The sequence below is a fragment of the Oncorhynchus kisutch genome, unplaced genomic scaffold (assembly GCF_002021735.2).
Source record: "Oncorhynchus kisutch isolate 150728-3 unplaced genomic scaffold, Okis_V2 scaffold4014, whole genome shotgun sequence".
Taxonomy (NCBI): Eukaryota; Metazoa; Chordata; class Actinopteri; order Salmoniformes; family Salmonidae; genus Oncorhynchus; species Oncorhynchus kisutch.
Genome location: NW_022265959.1, coordinates 147,501 through 175,000, shown reverse-complemented (window position 1 = coordinate 175,000; position 27,500 = coordinate 147,501). Strand labels below are relative to the sequence as shown.

Here is a 27,500-nt window from a genome sequence, read left to right as displayed (position 1 = left end):
ATTATAAACACAGATAAACACCAGGTAAATGGATTTCAAATGAGCCATGCTATATCACCATTATAAACACAGATAAGCACCAGGTAAATGGATTTCAAATGAGCCATGCTATATCACCATTATAAACACAGATAAACACCAGGTAAATGGATTTCAAATGAGCCATGCTATATCACCATTATAAACACAGATAAGCACCAGGTAAATGGATTTCAAATGAGCCATGCTATATCACCATTATAAACACCGATAAACACCAGGTAGATGGATTTCAAATGAGCCATGCTATATCACCATTATAAACACAGATAAGCACCAGGTAAATGGATTTCAAATGAGCCATGCTATATCACCATTATAAACACCGATAAACACCAGGTAAATGGATTTCAAATGAGCCATGCTATATCACCATTATAAACACAGATAAACACCAGGTAAATGGATTTCAAATGAGCCATGTTATATCACCATTATAAACACAGATAAACACCAGGTAAATGGATTTCAAATGAGCCATGTTATATCACCATTATAAACACAGATAAACACCAGGTAAATGGATTTCAAATGAGTTGAACACTGGAATGATGAGCCATGTTATATCACCATTATAAACACAGATAAACACCAGGTAAATGGATTTCAAATGAGCCATGCTATATCACCATTATAAACACAGATAAGCACCAGGTAAATGGATTTCAAATGAGCCATGTTATATCACCATTATAAACACAGATAAACACCAGGTAAATGGATTTCAAATGAGCCATGCTATATCACCATTATAAACACAGATAAACACCAGGTAAATGGATTTCAAATGAGCCATGCTATATCACCATTATAAACACAGATAAACACCAGGTAAATGGATTTCAAATGAGCCATGCTATATCACCATTATAAACACAGATAAGCACCAGGTAGATGGATTTCAAATGAGCCATGCTATATCACCATTATAAACACAGATAAACACCAGGTAAATGGATTTCAAATGAGCCATGCTATATCACCATTATAAACACCGATAAACACCAGGTAAATGGATTTCAAATGAGCCATGCTATATCACCATTATAAACACCGATAAACACCAGGTAAATGGATTTCAAATGAGCCATGCTATATCACCATTATAAACACAGATCAACACCAGGTAAATGGATTTCAAATGAGCCATGCTATATCACCATTATAAACACCGATAAACACCAGGTAAATGGATTTCAAATGAGCCATGCTATATCACCATTATAAACACAGATAAACACCAGGTAAATGGATTTCAAATGAGCCATGCTATATCACCATTATAAACACAGATAAACACCAGGTAGATGGATTTCAAATGAGCCATGCTATATCACCATTATAAACACAGATAAACACCAGGTAGATGGATTTCAAATGAGCCATGCTATATCACCATTATAAACACAGATAAACACCAGGTAAATGGATTTCAAATGAGCCATGCTATATCACCATTATAAACACAGATAAACACCAGGTAGATGGATTTCAAATGAGCCATGCTATATCACCATTATAAACACAGATAAACACCAGGTAAATGGATTTCAAATGAGCCATGCTATATCACCATTATAAACACAGATAAACACCAGGTAAATGGATTTCAAATGAGCCATGCTATATCACCATTATAAACACAGATAAGCACCAGGTAAATGGATTTCAAATGAGCCATGCTATATCACCATTATAAACACAGATAAACACCAGGTAAATGGATTTCAAATGAGCCATGCTATATCACCATTATAAACACAGATAAACACCAGGTAAATGGATTTCAAATGAGCCATGCTATATCACCATTATAAACACAGATAAACACCAGGTAGATGGATTTCAAATGAGCCATGCTATATCACCATTATAAACACAGATAAACACCAGGTAAATGGATTTCAAATGAGCCATGCTATATCACCATTATAAACACAGATAAACACCAGGTAAATGGATTTCAAATGAGCCATGCTATATCACCATTATAAACACAGATAAGCACCAGGTAGATGGATTTCAAATGAGCCATGCTATATCACCATTATAAACACAGATAAACACCAGGTAAATGGATTTCAAATGAGCCATGCTATATCACCATTATAAACACAGATAAACACCAGGTAAATGGATTTCAAATGAGCCATGCTATATCACCATTATAAACACAGATAAACACCAGGTAGATGGATTTCAAATGAGCCATGCTATATCACCATTATAAACACAGATAAACACCAGGTAAATGGATTTCAAATGAGCCATGCTATATCACCATTATAAACACAGATAAACACCAGGTAGATGGATTTCAAATGAGCCATGTTATATCACCATTATAAACACAGATAAACACCAGGTAAATGGATTTCAAATGAGCCATGCTATATCACCATTATAAACACAGATAAACACCAGGTAAATGGATTTCAAATGAGCCATGCTATATCACCATTATAAACACAGATAAACACCAGGTAAATGGATTTCAAATGAGCCATGCTATATCACCATTATAAACACAGATAAGCACCAGGTAAATGGATTTCAAATGAGCCATGCTATATCACCATTATAAACACAGATAAACACCAGGTAAATGGATTTCAAATGAGCCATGCTATATCACCATTATAAACACAGATAAACACCAGGTAAATGGATTTCAAATGAGCCATGCTATATCACCATTATAAACACAGATAAACACCAGGTAGATGGATTTCAAATGAGCCATGCTATATCACCATTATAAACACAGATAAACACCAGGTAAATGGATTTCAAATGAGCCATGCTATATCACCATTATAAACACAGATAAACACCAGGTAAATGGATTTCAAATGAGCCATGCTATATCACCATTATAAACACAGATAAGCACCAGGTAGATGGATTTCAAATGAGCCATGCTATATCACCATTATAAACACAGATAAACACCAGGTAAATGGATTTCAAATGAGCCATGCTATATCACCATTATAAACACAGATAAACACCAGGTAAATGGATTTCAAATGAGCCATGCTATATCACCATTATAAACACAGATAAACACCAGGTAGATGGATTTCAAATGAGCCATGCTATATCACCATTATAAACACAGATAAACACCAGGTAAATGGATTTCAAATGAGCCATGCTATATCACCATTATAAACACAGATAAACACCAGGTAGATGGATTTCAAATGAGCCATGTTATATCACCATTATAAACACAGATAAACACCAGGTAAATGGATTTCAAATGAGCCATGCTATATCACCATTATAAACACAGATAAACACCAGGTAAATGGATTTCAAATGAGCCATGCTATATCACCATTATAAACACAGATAAACACCAGGTAAATGGATTTCAAATGAGCCATGCTATATCACCATTATAAACACAGATAAACACCAGGTAAATGGATTTCAAATGAGCCATGCTATATCACCATTATAAACACAGATAAACACCAGGTAAATGGATTTCAAATGAGCCATGCTATATCACCATTATAAACACAGATAAACACCAGGTAAATGGATTTCAAATGAGCCATGCTATATCACCATTATAAACACAGATAAACACCAGGTAAATGGATTTCAAATGAGCCATGCTATATCACCATTATAAACACCGATAAACACCAGGTAGATGGATTTCAAATGAGCCATGCTATATCACCATTATAAACACAGATAAACACCAGGTAAATGGATTTCAAATGAGCCATGTTATATCACCATTATAAACACAGATAAACACCAGGTAAATGGATTTCAAATGAGCCATGCTATATCACCATTATAAACACAGATAAACACCAGGTAGATGGATTTCAAATGAGCCATGCTATATCACCATTATAAACACAGATAAACACCAGGTAAATGGATTTCAAATGAGCCATGCTATATCACTGGAAAACAATATTTCTGAATACTATTTGTATTATCTTGACACTTACTACAAGAATATGTCCAGACATATTGGTCCCCTTTAATAAGACTAACAGCAGCCAGTGAAGGACTTCCATCAATCAGACAGACAGAAGACTAGTGTTCTGACTTCAGCAACCAAAATAGCACCCTATTCCCTACGCAGTGTACAGTATATTCCCCTTAGTGCTCTGGTCTAAAGTAGTGCATTATATGTAGGGAATAGGGTCCCATAGGGCTCTGGTCTAAAGTAGTGCACTATATAGGGAATAGGGTGCCATAGGGCTCTGGTCTAAAGTAGTGCACTATATAGGGAATAGGGTCCCATAGTGCTCTGGTCTAAAGTAGTGCATTATATAGGGAATAGGGTGCCATAGGGCTCTGGTCTAAAGTAGTGCATTATATGTAGGGAATAGGGTCCCATAGGCCTCTGGTCTAAAGTAGTGCACTATATAGGGAATAGGGTCCCATAGTGCTCTGGTCTAAAGTAGTGCACTATATATAGGGAATAGGGTGCCATAGGGCTCTGGTCTAAAGTAGTGCACTATATATATGGAATAGAGTGCCATAGGGCTCTGGTCTAAAGTAGTGTACTATATAGGGAATAGGGTGCCATAGGGCTCTGGTCTAAAGTAGTGCACTATATATAGGGAATAGAGTGCCATAGGGCTCTGGTCTAAAGTAGTGCACTATATAGGGAATGGGGTGCCATAGGGCTCTGGTCTAAAGTAGTGCACTATATAGGGAATAGGGTGCCATAGGGCTCTGGTCTAAAGTAGTGCACTATATAGGGAATAGGGTGCCATAGGGCTCTGGTCTAAAGTAGTGCACTATATAGGGAATAGGGTGCCATAGGGCTCTGGTCTAAAGTAGTGCACTATATAGGGAATAGGGTGCCATAGGGCTCTGGTCTAAAGTAGTGCACTATATAGGGAATAGGGTGCCATAGGGCTCTGGTCTAAAGTAGTGCACTATATATATGGAATAGAGTGCCATAGGGCTCTGGTCTAAAGTAGTGTACTATATAGGGAATAGGGTGCCATAGGGCTCTGGTCTAAAGTAGTGCACTATATATAGGGAATAGAGTGCCATAGGGCTCTGGTCTAAAGTAGTGCACTATATAGGGAATAGGGTGCCATAGGGCTCTGGTCTAAAGTAGTGCACTATATAGGGAATAGGGTGCCATAGGGCTCTGGTCTAAAGTAGTGCACTATATAGGGAATAGGGAGCCATTCCTGGCGCACTCTAAGACTCATCTGCTCTAAGATAATTAGGTGAGCTTACATCAAGAGAAAACTGACAGAAATACATTAAGCTCCTATTCAGTTCACTAGATTAAGCTGTGACACAAATGGCACCCTATTCTCGTGTAGTGCACTACTTTAGACCAGGTAGCATAGGGAATAGGGTGCCATTATGGACGAGGACCCTGTCTCAGAGCAATCATCTTCCGGCTGTACCGGAGCTTAATAAAAACGGATGTTTAAATGTGTTTCATACTGTATGCAAACAGAGGAGGACGACACACTGCAAAGACATAGAACCAACCTGCTACACTTTAACATCATCAAATCAAACACATCATTTATTTAACAGAGATTATTAGTAGGGATGTGGCAGTAACTCATAAAACACTGAATGGGTTCTTGGTGGTATACTGCCCTCTAGTGGAGAAAGACCAATGTCCAGCTTCATGGGACTGATTCGGTTCATACAAATGAATTGTTTCAATGAAAAAGTTTTGGATCCTGATTAAATAGTGGTGTCAGTACACTAGAGTGGATTCTAAGTGATTAAATAGTGGTGTCACTACACTAGAGTGGATCCTAAGTGATTAAATAGTGGTGTCAGTACACTAGAGTGGATCCTAAGTGATTAAATAGTGGTGTCAGAACACTAGAGTGGATCCTGATTAAATAGTGGTGTCAGCACACTAGAGTGGATCCTGATTAAATTGTGGTGTCAGTACACTAGAGTGGATCCTGATTAAATAGTGGTGTCAGTACACTAGAGTGTATCCTGATTAAATAGTGGTGTCAGTACACTAGAGTGGATCCTGATTAAATAGGTGTCAGTACACTAGAGTGGATCCTAAGTGATTAAATAGTGGTGTCAGTACACTAGAGTGGATCCTGATTAAATAGTGGTGTCAGCACACTAGAGTGGATCCTAAGTGATTAAATAGTGGTGTCAGTACACTAGAGTGGATCCTGATTAAATAGTGGTGTCAGTACACTAGAGTGGATCCTGATTAAATAGTGGTGTCAGTAAACTAGAGTGGATCCTAAGTGATTAAATAGTGGTGTCAGTACACTAGAGTGGATCCTAAGTGATTAAATAGTGGTGTCAGTACACTAGAGTGGATCCTAAGTGATTAAATAGTGGTGTCAGTACACTAGAGTGGATCCTGATTAAATAGTGGTGTCAGCACACTAGAGTGGATCCTAAGTGATTAAATAGTGGTGTCAGTACACTAGAGTGGATCCTGATTAAATAGTGGTGTCAGTACACTAGAGTGGATCCTGATTAAATAGTGGTGTCAGTAAACTAGAGTGGATCCTAAGTGATTAAATAGTGGTGTCAGTACACTAGAGTGGATCCTAAGTGATTAAATAGTGGTGTCAGTACACTAGAGTGGATCCTACATGATTAAATAGTGGTGTCAGCACACTAGAGTGGATCCTACATGATTAAATAGTGGTGTCAGTTCACTAGAGTGGATCCTGATTAAATAATGGTGTCACTACACTAGAGTAGATCCTAAGTGATTAAATAGTGGTGTCAGTACACTAGAGTGGATCCTGATTAAATAGTGGTGTCAGTACACTAGAGTGGATCCTGATTAAATAGTGGTGTCAGTACACTAGAGTGGATCCTGATTAAATAGTGGTGTCAGTACACTAGAGTGGATCCTGATTAAATAGTGGTGTCAGTACACTAGAGTGGATCCTGATTAAATAGTGGTGTCAGTACACTAGAGTGGATCCTAAGTGATTAAATAGTGGTGTCAGTACACTAGAGTGGATCCTAAGTGATTAAATAGTGATGTCAGTACACTAGAGTGGATCCTAAGTGATTAAATAGTGGTGTCAGTAAACTAGAGTGGATCCTGATTAAATAATGGTGTCACTACACTAGAGTAGATCCTGATTAAATAATGGTGTCACTACACTAGAGTAGATCCTAAGTGATTAAATAGTGGTGTCAGTACACTAGAGTGGATCCTGATTAAATAGTGGTGTCAGTACACTAGAGTGGATCCTAAGTCATTAAATAGTGGTGTCAGTACACTAGAGTGGATCCTGATTAAATAGTGGTGTCAGTACACTAGAGTGGATCCTAAGTCATTAAATAGTGGTGTCAGTACACTAGAGTGGATCCTGATTAAATAGTGGTGTCAGTACACTAGAGTGGATCCTGATTAAATAGTGGTGTCAGTACACTAGAGTGGATCCTAAGTGATTAAATAGTGGTGTCAGTACACTAGAGTGGATCCTACGTGATTAAATAGTGGTGTCAGTACACTAGAGTGGATCCTGATTAAATAGTGGTGTCAGTACACTAGAGTGGATCCTTAGTGATTAAATAGTGGTGTCAGTACACTAGTGTGGATCCTGATTAAATAGTGATGTCAGTACACTAGAGTGGATCCTGATTAAATAGTGGTGTCAGTACACTAGAGTGGATCCTGATTAAATAGTGGTGTCAGTAAACTAGAGTGGATCCTAAGTGATTAAATAGTGGTGTCAGTACACTAGAGTGGATCCTAAGTGATTAAATAGTGATGTCAGTACACTAGAGTGGATCCTAAGTGATTAAATAGTGGTGTCAGTAAACTAGAGTGGATCCTGATTAAATAATGGTGTCACTACACTAGAGTAGATCCTGATTAAATAATGGTGTCACTACACTAGAGTAGATCCTAAGTGATTAAATAGTGGTGTCAGTACACTAGAGTGGATCCTGATTAAATAGTGGTGTCAGTACACTAGAGTGGATCCTAAGTCATTAAATAGTGGTGTCAGTACACTAGAGTGGATCCTGATTAAATAGTGGTGTCAGTACACTAGAGTGGATCCTGATTAAATAGTGGTGTCAGTACACTAGAGTGGATCCTGATTAAATAGTGGTGTCAGTACACTAGAGTGGATCCTGATAAAATAGTGGTGTCAGTACACTAGAGTGGATCCTAAGTGATTAAATAGTGGTGTCAGTACACTAGAGTGGATCCTAAGTGATTAAATAGTGGTGTCAGTAAACTAGAGTGGATCCTGATTAAATAATGGTGTCACTACACTAGAGTAGATCCTGATTAAATAATGGTGTCACTACACTAGAGTAGATCCTAAGTGATTAAATAGTGGTGTCAGTACACTAGAGTGGATCCTGATTAAATAGTGGTGTCAGTACACTAGAGTGGATCCTAAGTCATTAAATAGTGGTGTCAGTACACTAGAGTGGATCCTGATTAAATAGTGGTGTCAGTACACTAGAGTGGATCCTAAGTCATTAAATAGTGGTGTCAGTACACTAGAGTGGATCCTGATTAAATAGTGGTGTCAGTACACTAGAGTGGATCCTGATTAAATAGTGGTGTCAGTACACTAGAGTGGATCCTAAGTGATTAAATAGTGGTGTCAGTACACTAGAGTGGATCCTACGTGATTAAATAGTGGTGTCAGTACACTAGAGTGGATCCTGATTAAATAGTGGTGTCAGTACACTAGAGTGGATCCTTAGTGATTAAATAGTGGTGTCAGTACACTAGTGTGGATCCTGATTAAATAGTGATGTCAGTACACTAGAGTGGATCCTGATTAAATAGTGGTGTCAGTACACTAGAGTGGATCCTGATTAAATAGTGGTGTCAGTAAACTAGAGTGGATCCTAAGTGATTAAATAGTGGTGTCAGTACACTAGAGTGGATCCTAAGTGATTAAATAGTGATGTCAGTACACTAGAGTGGATCCTAAGTGATTAAATAGTGGTGTCAGTAAACTAGAGTGGATCCTGATTAAATAATGGTGTCACTACACTAGAGTAGATCCTGATTAAATAATGGTGTCACTACACTAGAGTAGATCCTAAGTGATTAAATAGTGGTGTCAGTACACTAGAGTGGATCCTGATTAAATAGTGGTGTCAGTACACTAGAGTGGATCCTAAGTCATTAAATAGTGGTGTCAGTACACTAGAGTGGATCCTGATTAAATAGTGGTGTCAGTACACTAGAGTGGATCCTAAGTCATTAAATAGTGGTGTCAGTACACTAGAGTGGATCCTGATTAAATAGTGGTGTCAGTACACTAGAGTGGATCCTGATTAAATAGTGGTGTCAGTACACTAGAGTGGATCCTAAGTGATTAAATAGTGGTGTCAGTACACTAGAGTGGATCCTACGTGATTAAATAGTGGTGTCAGTACACTAGAGTGGATCCTGATTAAATAGTGGTGTCAGTACACTAGAGTGGATCCTTAGTGATTAAATAGTGGTGTCAGTACACTAGTGTGGATCCTGATTAAATAGTGATGTCAGTACACTAGAGTGGATCCTGATTAAATAGTGGTGTCAGTACACTAGAGTGGATCCTGATTAAATAGTGGTGTCAGTACACTAGAGTGGATCCTAAGTGATTAAATAGTGGTGTCAGTACACTAGAGTGGATCCTAAGTGATTAAATAGTGGTGTCAGTACACTAGAGTGGATATGTTTGGATGACTTACCCTGATACTCCTCTTCCTCTTAGGCCACCTCTGCAACAGGTACATGCAGGCAACAAGTACATGCAGGTTACAAGCACAACACACTGTCACAGTTAGTAGAGGAACAAGAACATGCAAGTACATCTGTAGAATATGGTAGACATCATAGTTGGGGTCAATTCCATCAAACTCTGTCAAATCAGGAAGTTAAAACTCATTCTCATTTTCTTCAAAGCTTCTCTATGAGGAACAAATGGAATTGGAATTTCAGTTGACTTCCTGAATTGACTGAACTGAAAAGGAATTGACCCCAAGCCTGTTAGATATGGTATATTGTATTGTCTAGTTCCTTACAGAGTTCCTCTCGTTGTCTCTATTCCTAAGAGAGAGAGACATGTCCAGCATGATGACTCCCATGTCCTCCTCCAGACTGTTGGGGTCGTCCAGACGCACGGACAGCTCACACACCCTAGGGATACAACAGGGTTAGCTTAGCATAAAACATGGTTCAGTTAGCCTGGGTTAGCTTAGCATAGTCACTATTCAGTCACTATTCAGTAGCCTGGGTTAGTTCAGCTCGGGCTGTGACAGACAGATGGACGATGGGGGTTTGTACATTTTTTCACATGGATATGCTTCTTAATAAAAAACCTTCTTGAAACAAGTCATTACACTTTGTTATGCCAGATTGGAGATGATCTGTCTCATTACACTTTGTTATGCCAGATTGGAGATGATCTCATTATGAAGAAATGCCAGATTGGAGATGATCTGTCTCATTATGAAGAAATGCCAGGTTGGAGATGATCTGTCTCATTATGAAGAAATGCCAGATTGGAGATGATCTGTCTCATTATGAAGAAATGCCAGATTGGAGATGATCTGTCTCATTATGAAGAAATGCCAGGTTGGAGATGATCTGTCTCATTATGAAGAAATGCCAGATTGGAGATGATCTGTCTCATTATGAAGAAATGCCAGATTGGAGATGATCTGTCTCATTATGAAGAAATGCCAGATTGGAGATGATCTGTCTCATTATGAAGAAATGCCAGATTGGAGATGATCTGTCTCATTATGAAGAAATGCCAGGTTGGAGATGATCTGCCTCATTATGAAGAAATGCCAGATTGGAGATGATCTGTCTCATTATGAAGAAATGCCAGGTTGGAGATGATCTGTCTCATTATGAAGAAATGCCAGATTGGAGATGATCTGTCTCATTATGAAGAAATGCCAGATTGGAGATGATCTGTCTCATTATGAAGAAATGCCAGGTTGGAGATGATCTGTCTCATTATGAAGAAATGCCAGGTTGGAGATGATCTGTCTCATTATGAAGAAATGCCAGATTGGAGATGATCTGTCTCATTATGAAGAAATGCCAGATTGGAGATGATCTGTCTCATTATGAAGAAATGCCAGGTTGGAGATGATCTGTCTCATTATGAAGAAATGCCAGATTGGAGATGATCTGTCTCATTATGAAGAAATGCCAGATTGGAGATGATCTGTCTCATTATGAAGAAATGGCAGGTTGGAGATGATCTGTCTCATTATGAAGAAATGCCAGATTGGAGATGATCTGTCTCATTATGAAGAAATGCCAGATTGGAGATGATCTGTCTCATTATGAAGAAATGCCAGATTGGAGATGATCTGTCTCATTATGAAGAAATGCCAGATTGGAGATGATCTGTCTCATTATGAAGAAATGCCAGGTTGGAGATGATCTGTCTCATTATGAAGAAATGCCAGGTTGGAGATGATCTGTCTCATTATGAAGAAATGCCAGATTGGAGATGATCTGTCTCATTATGAAGAAATGCCAGATTGGAGATGATCTGTCTCATTATGAAGAAATGCCAGATTGGAGATGATCTGTCTCATTATGAAGAATGCCAGATTGGAGATGATCTGTCTCATTATGAAGAAATGCCAGGTTGGAGATGATCTGTCTCATTATGAAGAAATGCCAGATTGGAGATGATCTGTCTCATTATGAAGAAATGCCAGATTGGAGATGATCTCATTATGAAGAAATGCCAGATTGGAGATGATCTCATTATGAAGAAATGCCAGGTTGGAGATGATCTGTCTCATTATGAAGAAATGCCAGATTGGAGATGATCTGTCTCATTATGAAGAAATGCCAGATTGGAGATGATCTGTCTCATTATGAAGAAATGCCAGGTTGGAGATGATCTGTCTCATTATGAAGAAATGCCAGATTGGAGATGATCTGTCTCATTATGAAGAAATGCCAGATTGGAGATGATCTGTCTCATTATGAAGAAATGCCAGATTGGAGATGATCTGTCTCATTATGAAGAAATGCCAGGTTGGAGATGATCTGTCTCATTATGAAGAAACGCCAGGTTGGAGATGATCTGTCTCATTATGAAGAAATGCCAGGTTGGAGATGATCTGTCTCATTATGAAGAAATGCCAGATTGGAGATGATCTGTCTCATTATGAAGAAATGCCAGATTGGAGATGATTTGTCTCATTATGAAGAAATGCCAGATTGGAGATGATCTGTCTCATTATGAAGAAATGCCAGATTGGAGATGATCTGTCTCATTATGAAGAAATGCCAGGTTGGAGATGATCTGTCTCATTATGAAGAAATGCCAGATTGGAGATGATCTGTCTCATTATGAAGAAATGCCAGATTGGAGATGATCTGTCTCATTATGAAGAAATGCCAGGTTGGAGATGATCTGTCTCATTATGAAGAAATGCCAGGTTGGAGATGATCTGTCTCATTATGAAGAAATGCCAGATTGGAGATGATCTGTCTCATTATGAAGAAATGCCAGATTGGAGATGATCTGTCTCATTATGAAGAAATGCCAGATTGGAGATGATCTGTCTCATTATGAAGAAATGCCAGATTGGAGATGATCTGTCTCATTATGAAGAAATGCCAGGTTGGAGATGATCTGTCTCATTATGAAGAAATGCCAGATTGGAGATGATCTGTCTCATTATGAAGAAATGCCAGATTGGAGATGATCTGTCTCATTATGAAGAAATGCCAGATTGGAGATGATCTGTCTCATTATGAAGAAATGCCAGGTTGGAGATGATCTGTCTCATTATGAAGAAATGCCAGGTTGGAGATGATCTGTCTCATTATGAAGAAATGCCAGGTTGGAGATGATCTGTCTCATTATGAAGAAATGACAGATTGGAGATGATCTGTCTCATTATGAAGAAATGCCAGATTGGAGATGATCTGTCTCATTATGAAGAAATGCCAGATTGGAGATGATCTGTCTCATTATGAAGAAATGCCAGATTGGAGATGATCTGTCTCATTATGAAGAAATGCCAGGTTGGAGATGATCTGTCTCATTATGAAGAAATGCCAGATTGGAGATGATCTGTCTCATTATGAAGAAATGCCAGATTGGAGATGATCTGTCTCATTATGAAGAAATGCCAGATTGGAGATGATCTGTCTCATTATGAAGAAATGCCAGGTTGGAGATGATCTGTCTCATTATGAAGAAATGCCAGATTGGAGATGATCAGTCTCATTATGAAGAAATGCCAGATTGGAGATGATCTGTCTCATTATGAAGAAATGCCAGATTGGAGATGATCTGTCTCATTATGAAGAAATGCCAGATTGGAGATGATCTGTCTCATTATGAAGAAATGCCAGATTGGAGATGATCTGTCTCATTATGAAGAAATGCCAGGTTGGAGATGGTCTCATTATGAAGAAATGCCAGATTGGAGATGATCTGTCTCATTATGAAGAAATGCCAGATTGGAGATGATCTGTCTCATTATGAAGAAATGCCAGGTTGGAGATGATCTGTCTCATTATGAAGAAATGCCAGATTGGAGATGATCTGTCTCATTATGAAGAAATGCCAGATTGGAGATGATCTGTCTCATTATGAAGAAATGCCAGATTGGAGATGATCTGTCTCATTATGAAGAAATGCCAGATTGGAGATGATCTGTCTCATTATGAAGAAATGCCAGATTGGAGATGATCTGTCTCATTATGAAGAAATGCCAGATTGGAGATGATCTGTCTCATTATGAAGAAATGCCAGATTGGAGATGATCTGTCTCATTATGAAGAAATGCCAGGTTGGAGATGATCTGTCTCATTATGAAGAAATGCCAGATTGGAGATGATCTGTCTCATTATGAAGAAATGCCAGGTTGGAGATGATCAGTCTCATTATGAAGAAATGCCAGATTGGAGATGATCTGTCTCATTATGAAGAAATGCCAGATTGGAGATGATCTGTCTCATTATGAAGAAATGCCAGATTGGAGATGATCTGTCTCATTATGAAGAAATGCCAGATTGGAGATGATCTGTCTCATTATGAAGAAATGCCAGATTGGAGATGATCTGTCTCATTATGAAGAAATGCCAGATTGGAGATGATCTGTCTCATTATGAAGAAATGCCAGATTGGAGATGATCTGTCTCATTATGAAGAAATGCCAGGTTGGAGATGATCTGTCTCATTATGAAGAAATGCCAGATTGGAGATGATCTGTCTCATTATGAAGAAATGCCAGATTGGAGATGATCTGTCTCATTATGAAGAAATGCCAGGTTGGAGATGATCTGTCTCATTATGAAGAAATGCCAGATTGGAGATGATCTGTCTCATTATGAAGAAATGCCAGGTTGGAGATGATCTGTCTCATTATGAAGAAATGCCAGGTTGGAGATTATCTCTGTCTCATTATGAAGAAATGCCAGATTGGAGATGATCTGTCTCATTATGAAGAAATGCCAGATTGGAGATGATCTGTCTCATTATGAAGAAATGCCAGATTGGAGATGATCAGTCTCATTATGAAGAAATGCCAGATTGGAGATGATCTGTCTCATTATGAAGAAATGCCAGATTGGAGATGATCTGTCTCATTATGAAGAAATGCCAGATTGGAGATGATCTGTCTCATTATGAAGAAATGCCAGATTGGAGATGATCTGTCTCATTATGAAGAAATGCCAGATTGGAGATGATCTGTCTCATTATGAAGAAATGCCAGATTGGAGATGATCTGTCTCATTATGAAGAAATGCCAGGTTGGAGATGATCTGTCTCATTATGAAGAAATGCCAGATTGGAGATGATCTGTCTCATTATGAAGAAATGCCAGGTTGGAGATGATCTGTCTCATTATGAAGAAATGCCAGATTGGAGATGATCAGTCTCATTATGAAGAAATGCCAGATTGGAGATGATCTGTCTCATTATGAAGAAATGCCAGATTGGAGATGATCTGTCTCATTATGAAGAAATGCCAGGTTGGAGATGATCTGTCTCATTATGAAGAAATGCCAGGTTGGAGATGATCTGTCTCATTATGAAGAAATGCCAGATTGGAGATGATCTGTCTCATTATGAAGAAATGCCAGGTTGGAGATGATCTGTCTCATTATGAAGAAATGCCAGGTTGGAGATGATCTGTCTCATTATGAAGAAATGCCAGGTTGGAGAGAATCAGTCTCATTATGAAGAAATGCCACGTTGGAGAGAATCAGCCTCATTATGAAGAAATGCCAGGTTGGAGAGAATCAGTCTCATTATGAAGAAATGCCAGATTGGAGAGAATCAGCCTCATTATGAAGAAATGCCAGGTTGGAGATGATCAGTCTCATTATGAAGAAATGCCAGGTTGGAGATGATCAGCCTCATTATGAAGAAATGCCAGGTTGGAGATTATCAGTCTCATTATGAAGAAATGCCAGGTTGGAGAGAATCAGTCTCATTATGAAGAAATGCCAGGTTGGAGATGATCTGTCTCATTATGAAGAAATGCCAAGTTGGAGAGAATCAGTCTCATTATGAAGAAATGCCAGGTTGGAGAGAATCAGTCTCATTATGAAGAAATGCCAGGTTGGAGAGAATCAGTCTCATTATGAAGAAATGCCAGGTTGGAGAGAATCAGTCTCATTATGAAGAAATGCCAGGTTGGAGATGATCAGTGTTATTTCCGTATTGACAACATTAACGGCATCAGAATACTTGTGTGTATTGACGTGTGTAACTGATAGATACACACAGCAGGTGTTAATAATGTTTTACATGTGTAAGATTACTTTACTGATCATATTGCACTGTAAACTGAGATGAGTTCCGGTTGCTGCCTCTCTAACCTCTCACCTCTCTAACCTCTCTAACCTCTAGGTTACCTGCTGCCAGAGTTACAACAATCAATATCTCCTGAAAATTGTGACATTTTAAAATGTGTCACTCACTTTTCCATCTCCAGATCACTGAGGAGAATGTAGCTGGATCCCATGAAGTCATCCATGGTCAGATCCCGGTCATACACCTGCAAGGTAGACCACATGAAGATGCTTAATGAAGAGTGAAACAGAACAAAGAGCAGAAACACTCGTCTGACCAGAACGGCCCCTACTGGGCCCCACACATGAGGTATGTCCTAACCCCTACCTTAATATACAGTCTCTGGTCCAGGTCTCTGACAGGGAAAGAGAAGGACTCGTTCCATGTTGGGTTGAGGTTCTTATAAACCACTTTGCTCTTGTATAGTGTCTTCCCATCCAGTTTAAACTTCACGTAAGGATCACTTGTACCTGAGAACGGACAAAACACAGAGAAGGAATATCTCTATGAGAGGACAGATTACTTCATCATACACTATGGACTGGATTTAATGTCATTATTATGGGGTGGCCTCAGTGGCCTAGTGGTTAGTGTGTCTGTGCACTGAGGTTGGAAGGTTGGTGAGAGTGAACTCGCAGTCTCCATCTCCTTGTACTGTGTAACATGTGTATCCTGTGCATATGACTAATAAACTGGCTCTTGGTTAATGATTAATGGAATGTAAACAATAAGCAGGAAGAGATTTCACTGAGAGTCAGGAAGAAAAACATGATTCCTCTCCATCTCAACACAACGTCAGTGGACTCAATACTCTACATTCAGTCATCTTCCAGCTCACATCTCAAGTCATGTCTGAGTACTGAGAGAGTTTCTTCCAGAGGAAGTGGTTTTGATGATGGGCTCAATGTGAGACGGCACAGTTTCCTAAGAGAACCAGTCACGACAACTCAGTATCCGTGGTGCAACATTTAGAAGAGCATTGGTGAAAACCGTCAACTGTTAAGAGGAGTCAATATCTTCACTACTCTAGACATGAACAGTATCTTCACTACTCTAGATATGGATAATATCTTCACTACTCTAGACATGAACAATATCTTCACTACCCTAGAAATGAACAATATCTTCACTACTCTAGACGTGAACAATATCTTCACTACTCTAGACATGAACAATATCTTCACTACTCTAGACATGAACAGTATTTTCACTACTCTAGACATGAACAGTATCTTCACTACCCTAGACATGAACAGTATCTTCACTACTCTAGACATGAACAGTATCTTCACTACCCTAGACATGAACAGTATCTTCACTACTCTAGACATGAACAGGAGATAATATCTTCACTACCCTAGAGATGAACAGTATCTTCACTACTCTAGACATGAACAGTATCTTCACTACTATAGACATGAACAGTATTTTCACTACTCTAGACATGAACAGTATCTTCACTACTCTAGACATGAACAGTATCTTCACTACCCTAGACATGAACAGTATCTTCACTACCCTAGACATGAACAGGAGATAATATCTTCACTACCCTAGACATGAACAGTATCTTCACTACTCTAGACATGAACAGTATCTTCACTACTCTAGACATGAACAGTATCTTCACTACTCTAGACATGAACAGTATCTTCACTACTCTAGATATGAACAGTATCTTCACTACCCTAGACATGAACAGTATCTTCACTACTCTAGACATGAACAGTATTTTCACTACTCTAGACATGAACAGTATCTTCACTACACTAGACATGAACAGTATCTTCACTACACATGAACAGTATCTTCACTACTCTAGACATGAACAGTATCTTCACTACTCTAGACATGAACAGTCTCTTCACTACTCTAGACATGAACAGTATCTTCACTACTCTAGACATGAACAGTATCTTCACTACTCTAGACATGAACAGTATCTTCACTACTTTAGACATGAACAGGAGACAATATCTTCACTACTCTAGACATGAACAGTAGCTTCACTACTCTAGACACGAACAGTATCTTCACTACTCTAGACATGAACAGGAGACAATATTTTCACTACTCTAGACATGAACAGTATCTTCACTACTCTAGACATGAACAGGAGACAATATCTTCACTACTCTAGACATGAACAGTATCTTCACTAGTCTAGACATGAACAGTATCTTCACTACCCTAGACATGAACAATATCTTCACTACTCTAGACATGAACAGTATCTTCACTACACTAGACATGAACAATATCTTCACTAGTCTAGACATGAACAGTATCTTCACTACTCTAGACATGAACAGTATTTTCACTACTCTAGACATGAACAGTATCTTCACTACTCTAGACATGAACAGTATCTTCACTACCCTAGACATGAACAGTATCTTCACTACCCTAGACATGAACAGGAGATAATATCTTCACTACCCTAGACATGAACAGTATCTTCACTACTCTAGACATGAACAGTATCTTCACTACTCTAGACATGAACAGTATCTTCACTACTCTAGACATGAACAGTATCTTCACTACCCTAGACATGAACAGTATCTTCACTACTCTAGACATGAACAGTATTTTCACTACTCTAGACATGAACAGTATCTTCACTACACTAGACATGAACAGTATCTTCACTACACATGAACAGTATCTTCACTACTCTAGACATGAACAGTATCTTCACTACTCTAGACATGAACAGTATCTTCACTACTCTAGACATGAACAGTATCTTCACTACTCTAGACATGAACAGTATCTTCACTACTCTAGACATGAACAGGAGACAATATCTTCACTACTCTAGACATGAACAGTAGCTTCACTACTCTAGACATGAACAGTATCTTCACTACTCTAGACATGAACAGGAGACAATATCTTCACTAGTCTAGACATGAACAGTATCTTCACTACTCTAGACATGAACAGGAGACAATATCTTCACTACTCTAGACATGAACAGTATCTTCACTAGTCTAGACATGAACAGTATTTTCACTACACTAGACATGAACAGTATCTTCACTACTCTAGACATGAACAGTATCTTCACTACTCTAGACATGAACAGTATCTGCACTACTCTAGACATGAACAGGAGACAATATCTTCACTACTCTAGACATGAACAGTATCTTCACTACTCTAGACATGAACAGGAGACAATATCTTCACTACTCTAGACATGAACAGTATCTTCACTACTCTAGACATGAACAGGAGACAATATCTTCACTACTCTAGACATGAACAGTATCTTCACTACTCTAGACATGAACAGGAGACAATATTTTCACTACTCTAGAGATGAACAGTATCTTCACTACTCTAGACATGAACAGGAGACAATATCTTCACTACTCTAGACATGAACAGGAGACAATATCTTCACTACTCTAGACATGAACAGTATCTTCACTACTCTAGACATGAACAGGAGACAATATCTTCACTACTCTAGACATGAACAGTATCTTCACTACTCTAGACATGAACAGGAGACAATATCTTCACTACTCTAGACATGAACAGGAGACAATATCTTCACTACTCTAGACATGAACAGTATCTTCACTACTCTAGACATGAACAGTATCTTCACTACTCTAGACATGAACAGTATCTTCACAACCCTAGACATGAACAGTATCTTCACTACTCTAGACATGAACAGTATCTTCACTACTCTAGACATGAACAGGAGACAATATCTTCACTACTCTAGACATGAACAGGAGACAATATCTTCACTACTCTAGACATGAACAGTATCTTCACTACTCTAGACATGAACAGTATCTTCACTACTCTATTTATTTATTTATTTACCTTTATTCAACCAGGTAGGCAAGTTGAGAACAAGTTCTCATTTACAATTGCGACCTGGCCAAGATAAAGCAAAGCAGTTCGACAGATAAAACGACACAGAGTTACACATGAAGTAAAAACAAACATACAGTCAATAATGCAGTATAAACAAGTCTATATACAATGTGAGCAAATGAGGTGAGAAGGGAGGTAAAGGCAAAAAAGGCCATGATGGCAAAGTAAATACAATATAGCAAGTAAAATACTGGAATGTATTTTACTTGCTATAATTGCAATGGAAGAATGTGCAAAGTAGAAATAAAAATAATGGGGTGCAAAGGAGCAAAATAAATAAATAAATTAAAATTAAATACAGTTGGGAAAGAGGTAGTTGTTTGGGCTAAATTATAGGTGGGCTATGTACAGGTGCAGTAATCTGTGAGCTGCTCTGACAGTTGGTGCTTAAAGCTAGTGAGGGAGATAAGTGTTTCCAGTTTCAGAGATTTTTGTAGTTCGTTCCAGTCATTGGCAGCAGAGAACTGGAAGGAGAGGCGGCCAAAGAAAGAATTGGTTTTGGGGGTGACTAGAGAGATATACCTGCTGGAGCGTGTGCTACAGGTGGGAGATGCTATGGTGACCAGCGAGCTGAGATAAGGGGGGACTTTACCTAGCAGGGTCTTGTAGATGACATGGAGCCAGTGCGTTTGGCGACGAGTATGAAGCGAGGGCCAGCCAACGAGAGCGTACAGGTCGCAATGGTGGGTAGTATATGGGGCTTTGGTGATAAAACGGATTGCACTGTGATAGACTGCATCCAATTTGTTGAGTAGGGTATTGGAGGCTATTTTGTAAATGACATCGCCAAAGTCGAGGATTGGTAGGATGGTCAGTTTTACAAGGGTATGTTTGGCAGCATGAGTGAAGGATGCTTTGTTGCGAAATAGGAAGCCAATTCTAGATTTAACTTTGGACTTCTAGACATGAACAGTATCTTCACAACCCTAGACATGAACAGTATCTTCACTACTCTAGACATGAACAGGAGACAATATCTTCACTACTCTAGAAATGTACAACGCACGACTTCCACCAGACGAAAAAGCAAAGAAGAACACTGGGCCTTCTCAATGCAGTCACTGGTAACATTAACACTGTGCCTTCTCAATGCAGTCACTGGTAACATTAACACTGGGCCTTCTCAATGCAGTCACTGGTAACATTAACACTGGGCCTTCTCAATGCAGTCACTGGTAACATTAACACTGTGCCTTCTCAATGCAGTCACTGGTAACATTAACACTGTGCCTTCTCAATGCAGTCACTGGTAACATTAACACTGGGCCTTCTCAATGCAGTCACTGGTAACATTAACACTGGGCCTTCTCAATGCAGTCACTGGTAACATTAACACTGGGCCTTCTCAATGCAGTCACTGGTAACATTAACACTGTGCCTTCTCAATGCAGTCACTGGTAACATTAACACTGTGCCTTCTCAATACAGTCACTGGTAACATTAACACTGTGCCTTCTCAATGCAGTCACTGGTAACATTAACACTGGGCCTTCTCAATGCAGTCACTGGTAACATTAACACTGTGCCTTCTCAATGCAGTCACTGGTAACATTAACACTGTGCCTTCTCAATGCTGTCACTGGTAACATTAACACTGGGCCTTCTCAATGCAGTCACTGGTAACATTAACACTGTGCCTTCTCAATGCAGCCACTGGTAACATTAACACTGTGCCTTCTCAATGCAGTCACTGGTAACATTAACACTGTGCCTTCTCAATGCAGCCACTGGTAACATTAACACTGTGCCTTCTCAATGCAGCCACTGGTAACATTAACACTGTGCCTTCTCAATGCAGCCACTGGTAACATTAACACTGTGCCTTCTCAATGCAGTTGCTGTGCTCGTATTATAAAGGAGAACTATCGCCTTATGGTGTGGATAGTCGTGTTGCAAGCCCAGCTTCAGATACAATCGTTATGCAAGAGTCATTTCAGTGTAGCAAAGGATGAAACAGTGTCTGTGCCACCAGTAAGTACACTAATCTCTGGCCTCCACAAATAGGACCAGGCCTGGTCAGTCAGTGTAGTCAGCTCAGCTATCCCCATTGAGACCGTGTCTGTGCCTCGATCTAAGTTGGGCAAACTAAACATGACGGTGTTCGCCTTAGCAATCTCACTGGAATAAAGACCTACATTCTTGTAATTATTGAAAGAGATTGTGATACCTCACATCTCTTAATGTTATATCCCTCACTTCCATGGCAGTTATAGTCAATGAACTAATCACTGATCATAATCTTGATGTGATTGGCCTGACTGAAACATGGCTTAAGCCTGATGAATTTACTGTGTTAAATGAGGCCTCACCTCCTGGCTACACTAGTGACCATATCCCCTATATATTGTTTTAAATTTTATGACTGCATTATCAATTACTGGAACTTCTAGTCATGAAATCTATGCAGCCTACTCAATGACTTTTTATAGCTACTGTTTACAGGCCTCCTGGGCCATATACAGTGTTCCTCACTGAGTTCCCTGAATTCCTATCGGACCTCGTAGTCATGGCAGATAATATTCACATTTTGGTAACTTCAATATTTACATGGAAAAGTCCACAGGTCTCTAACGACTAGGTTTTATGTGTTATAAAGTCTAATAACAGCGTTACCACAGAGGTCTCTGATGACCAGGTTTTATGTGTTATGAAGTGTAATAACAGTCTTACCACAGCGGTCTCTGATGACCAGGTTGCGTCCTTCCTTCAGGTTGATAGAGAGGAGGTAGGACCTCTGGGACTCTCTGGTGCTGTCGGATACACTCAGCATCTCAGTAGGACTCCCCATCTCAAACTGTTGGAGTACATAGATGATGGAAACACTTGAGCATATGAGGGATACAAAGTATATTGAAAGCTGTAACCACAGGTGTGGTTCCTGAGTTCACAAGCCATTAACACATCCCATCATGCTTAGGGTCATGTAGAAAATGTCCAGACCAATATTTTGGCTTCCATGGCTACAATAAAAAATCTCAGTGAGTTTGAAAGAGGGGTCTCAAAGGAAGATAGGGGGTTTAAAGGGTGTTTGTGTCTCAGTCACCAGATCTCAACCCAGAGGGGGTTTAAAGGGGGTTTGTGTCTCAGTCACCAGATCTCAACCCAGAGGGGGTTTAAAGGGGGTTTGTGTCTCAGCCACCAGATCTCAACCCAGAGGGGGTTTAAAGGGGTTTGTGTCTCAGTCACCAGATCTCAACCCAGAGGGGGTTTAAAGGGGGTTTGTGTCTCAATCACCAGATCTCAACCCAGAGGGGGTTTAAAAGGGGTTTGTCTCAGTCACCAGTTCTCAACCCAGAGGGGGTTTAAAGGGTGTTTGTGTCTCAGTCACCAGATCTCAACCCAGAGGGGGTTTAAAGGGTGTTTGTGTCTCAGTCACCAGATCTCAACCCAGAGGGGGTTTAAAGGGGGTTTGTTCTCAACCCAGAGGGGGTTTAAAGGGTGTTTGTGTCTCAGTCACCAGATCTCAACCCAGAGGGGGTTTAAAGGGTGTTTGTGTCTCAGTCACCAGATCTCAACCCAGTTGAACAATTATGTGAGATTAAGGAACGGCGCCTGAGACAGCATTTTCTACCACCATCAACAACACAGACCAGACCAGCTCAGAGCTCTAACTCTATAACCCTGTCCAGACCAGACCAGCTCAGAGCTCTAACCCTGACCAGACCAGACCAGCTCAGAGCATGATGACCCTGTCCAGACCAGACCAGCTCAGAGCTCTAACTCTATAACCCTGACCAGACCAGACCAGCTCAGAGCTCTAACTCTATAACCCTGTCCAGACCAGACCAGCTCAGAGCTCTAACTCTATAACCCTGTCCAGACCAGACCAGCTCAGAGCTCTAACTCTATAACCCTGACCAGACCAGACCAGCTCAGAGCATGATGACCCTGTCCAGACCAGACCAGCTCAGAGCATGATGACCCTGTCCAGACCAGACCAGCTCAGAGCACGATGACCCTGTCCAGACCAGACCAGCTCAGAGCTCTAACTCTATAACCCTGTCCAGACCAGACCAGCTCAGAGCTCTAACTCTATAACCCTGACCAGACCAGACCAGCTCAGAGCTCTAACTCTATAACCCTGACCAGACCAGACCAGCTCAGAGCTCTAACTCTATAACCCTGTCCAGACCAGACCAGCTCAGAGCTCTAACTCTATAACCCTGTCCAGACCAGACCAGCTCAGAGCTCTAACTCTATAACCCTGACCAGACCAGACCAGCTCAGAGCATGATGACCCTGTCCAGACCAGACCAGCTCAGAGCATGATGACCCTGTCCAGACCAGACCAGCTCAGAGCACGATGACCCTGTCCAGACCAGACCAGCTCAGAGCTCTAACTCTATAACCCTGTCCAGACCAGACCAGCTCAGAGCTCTAACTCTATAACCCTGTCCAGACCAGACCAGCTCAGAGCTCTAACTCTATAACCCTGACCAGACCAGACCAGCTCAGAGCTCTAACTCTATAACCCTGACCAGACCAGACCAGCTCAGAGCTCTAACTCTATAACCCTGACCAGACCAGACCAGCTCAGAGCTCTAACCCTATAACCCTGACCAGACCAGACCAGCTCAGAGCATGATGACCCTGTCCAGACCAGACCAGCTCAGAGCACGATGACCCTGTCCAGACCAGACCAGCTCAGAGCACGATGACCCTGTCCAGACCAGCTCAGAGCATGATGACCCTGTCCAGACCAGACCAGCTCAGAGCATGATGACCCTGTCCAGACCAGACCAGCTCAGAGCATGATGACCCTGTCCAGACCAGACCAGCTCAGAGCATGATGACCCTGTCCACACCAGACCAGCTCAGAGCATGATGACCCTGACCAGACCAGACCAGCTCAGAGCATGATGACCCTGTCCAGACCAGACCAGCTCAGAGCATGATGACCCTGTCCAGACCAGACCAGAGCATGATGACCCTGTCCAGACCAGACCAGCTCAGAGGATGATGACCCTGTCCAGACCAGACCAGCTCAGAGCATGATGACCCTGTCCAGACCAGACCAGCTCAGAGCTCTAACCCTTTCAGTCAGTCAGCCAGCCAGTCAGTGTTAGACCTCTGTTGGGGACTGTTGAGTCTGTAGACTGCTGTGGTACAGTGTCCATTAAGGACCAGTCGGTAGACTGCTGTGGTACAGTGTCCATTAGGGACGAGTCTGCAGACTGCTGTGGTACAGTGTCCATTAGGGACCAGTCTGTAGACTGCTGTGGTACAGTGTCCATTAGGGACCAGGCGGTAGACTGCTGTGGTACAGTGTCCATTAGGGACCAGGCGGTAGACTGCTGTGGTACAGTGTCCATTAAGGACCAGGCTGTAGACTGCTGTGGTTCAGTGTCCATTAAGGACCAGACTGTAGACTGCTGTGGTTCAGTGTCCATTAAGGACCAGTCTGTAGACTGCTGTGGTGCAGTGTCCATTAAGGACCAGGCTGTAGACTGCTGTGGTTCAGTGTCCATTAGGGACCAGTCTGTAGACTGCTGTGGTACAGTGTCCATTAAGGACCAGGCTGTAGACTGCTGTGGTTCAGTGTCCATTAAGGACCAGGCTGTAGACTGCTGTGGTTCAGTGTCCATTAAGGACCAGTCTGTAGACTGCTGTGGTACAGTGTCCATTAAGGACCAGGCGGTAGACTGCTGTGGTACAGTGTCCATTAGGGACCAGGCGGTAGACTGCTGTGGTACAGTGTCCATTAGGGACCAGGTGGTAGACTGCTGTGGTACAGTGTCCATTAGGGACCAAATCAAATCAAATCAAATTTATTTATATAGCCCTTCGTACATCAGCTGATATCTCAAAGTGCTGTACAGAAACCCAGCCTAAAACCCCAAACAGCAAGCAATGCAGGTGTAGAAGCACGGTGGCTAGGAAAAACTCCCTAGGAAGGCCAAAACCTAGGAAGAAACCTAGAGCGGAACCAGGCTATGTGGGGTGGCCAGTCCTCTTCTGGCTGTGCCGGGTGGAGATTATAACAGAACATGGCCAAGATGTTCAAATGTTCATAAATGACCAGCATGGTCGTATAATAATAAGGCAGAACAGTTGAAACTGGAGCAGCAGCACGGTCAGATGGACTGGGGACAGCAAGAAGTCATCATGTCAGGTAGTCCTGGGGCATGGTCCTAGGGCTCAGGTCCTCCGAGAGAGAGAAAAAAAGAGAGAATTAGAGAGAGCATATGTGGGGTGGCCAGTCCTCTTCTGGCTGTGCCGGGTGGAGATTATAACAGAACATGGCCAAGATGTTCAAATGTTCATAAATGATCAGCATGTTCGAATAATAATAAGGCAGAACAGTTGAAACTGGAGCAGCAGCACGGCCAGGTGGACTGGGGACAGCAAGGAGTCATCATGTCAGGTAATCCTGGGGCATGGTCCTAGGGCTCAGGTCCTCCGAGAGAGAGAAGGAGCGAATTAGAGAACGCACACTTAGATTCACACAGGACACCGAATAGGACAGGAGAAGTACTCCAGATATAACAAACTGACCCTAGCCCCCCGACACATAAACTACTGCAGCATAAATACTGGAGGCTGAGACAGGAGGGGTCAGGAGACACTGTGGACCCATCCAAGGACACCCCCGGACAGGGCCAAACAGGAAGGATATAACCGGGCTGTAGACTGCTGTGGTACAGTGTCCATTAAGGACCAGGCTGTAGACTGCTGTGGTGCAGTGTCCATTAAGGACCAGTCTGTAGACTGCTGTGGTACAGTGTGCCCTTGATTTAGAACTTACACTGTTGTTCTCCGTGTCTCGTGATGTTTGGGCCTCAAGGTCATGGCTGTCACCGTTCTGCTGTTGAGACAGACACAAGTTCATTCCATTAACAAACAGTCACAACCCACAAGATACAGTATTATCCTGATGTCAGCAGAAACAAAGCCTGAGAGAAAGGGTTAGACACATGTTCATTCCATTAACAAACAGTCATAACCCACAAGATACAGTATTATCCTGATGTCAGCAGAAACAAAGCCTGAGAGAAAGGGTTAGACACATGTTCATTCCATTAACAAACAGTCATAACCCACAAGATACAGTATTATCCTGTTATACCATGATGTCAGCAGAAACAAAGCCTGAGTGAAACAATGATAGTAAGATTTCCAGATCAAGTCCATGTAACATGTTGGAAGTACATCTATACAGACGTAGGATCTTAATTTGACCTATATTGTAACAGAAAAATAATCCTGCAGCAACAGGATTTGAAAGTTTAGTCGATAATGTTGCTTGATCGGTGGTTAGGCTATTAGCTGGCTGGAAGTAGGCTAGATGAAAAGGGCAATGCTGTTAATATAACCGTGTGTTAGTATGGGGTTTCAGTTCATTTATGTAGATCATCAAGCTCATCTGCATCTCCTGCCATGCAGGAAAATGTTCAGCAACAAAAGAGTGATCAAATGACGATCCTAAACCTGTAAACTATAGCCGGTGCCTGTCAGCCAGTCTCTTGTAATTCCTGTCCTGTATAATACTCTCCATGTAGTTATGAAACATTCCTCTGCTGCGGGATACAAAGAATGATAAGCCACACAACTGAGATTAATGACTTGAACAATTTGACTTCTCTCTATGTAGCTGATGTCATGACGTGGCCCTTTCTGGGTGTATATCATGGCTTCCCCCTCTCTCCTCTCCTACACCCAGGTTCTGTTATTTCAGGCCATAAATTCCTGGTGGAGACTCTCTCCCCCTGGTCATGCAGAGAGAGAGACCACAGAGAGAACAAGGGATTTCACTGGGCCATACTCCTAAGTCCCCCAAAA

At 40.9% G+C, this 27,500-nt stretch overlaps 1 protein-coding gene across 2 annotated transcripts in view; it reads right to left on the bottom strand.

Moving 5' to 3' along the window:
• The window catches only part of LOC109886638 (multiple C2 and transmembrane domain-containing protein 2), a 122,607-nt gene that overhangs the window by 37,275 nt on the left and 57,832 nt on the right, over positions 1–27,500 (bottom strand). Inside the window, exons 3-8 of one of the 2 annotated variants that reach the window (XM_031821764.1) lie at positions 26,467–26,526; positions 22,392–22,515; positions 16,146–16,288; positions 15,947–16,023; positions 10,048–10,162; positions 9,715–9,744 (exon numbers count right to left, since the gene is read on the bottom strand). In XM_031821764.1, coding sequence (XP_031677624.1) covers positions 9,715–9,744; positions 10,048–10,162; positions 15,947–16,023; positions 16,146–16,288; positions 22,392–22,515; positions 26,467–26,526 — 549 coding nt within the window. The remainder of the gene's footprint in view (positions 1–9,714; positions 9,745–10,047; positions 10,163–15,946; positions 16,024–16,145; positions 16,289–22,391; positions 22,516–26,466; positions 26,527–27,500) is intronic. The other variant, XM_031821765.1, reaches the window with a different exon arrangement.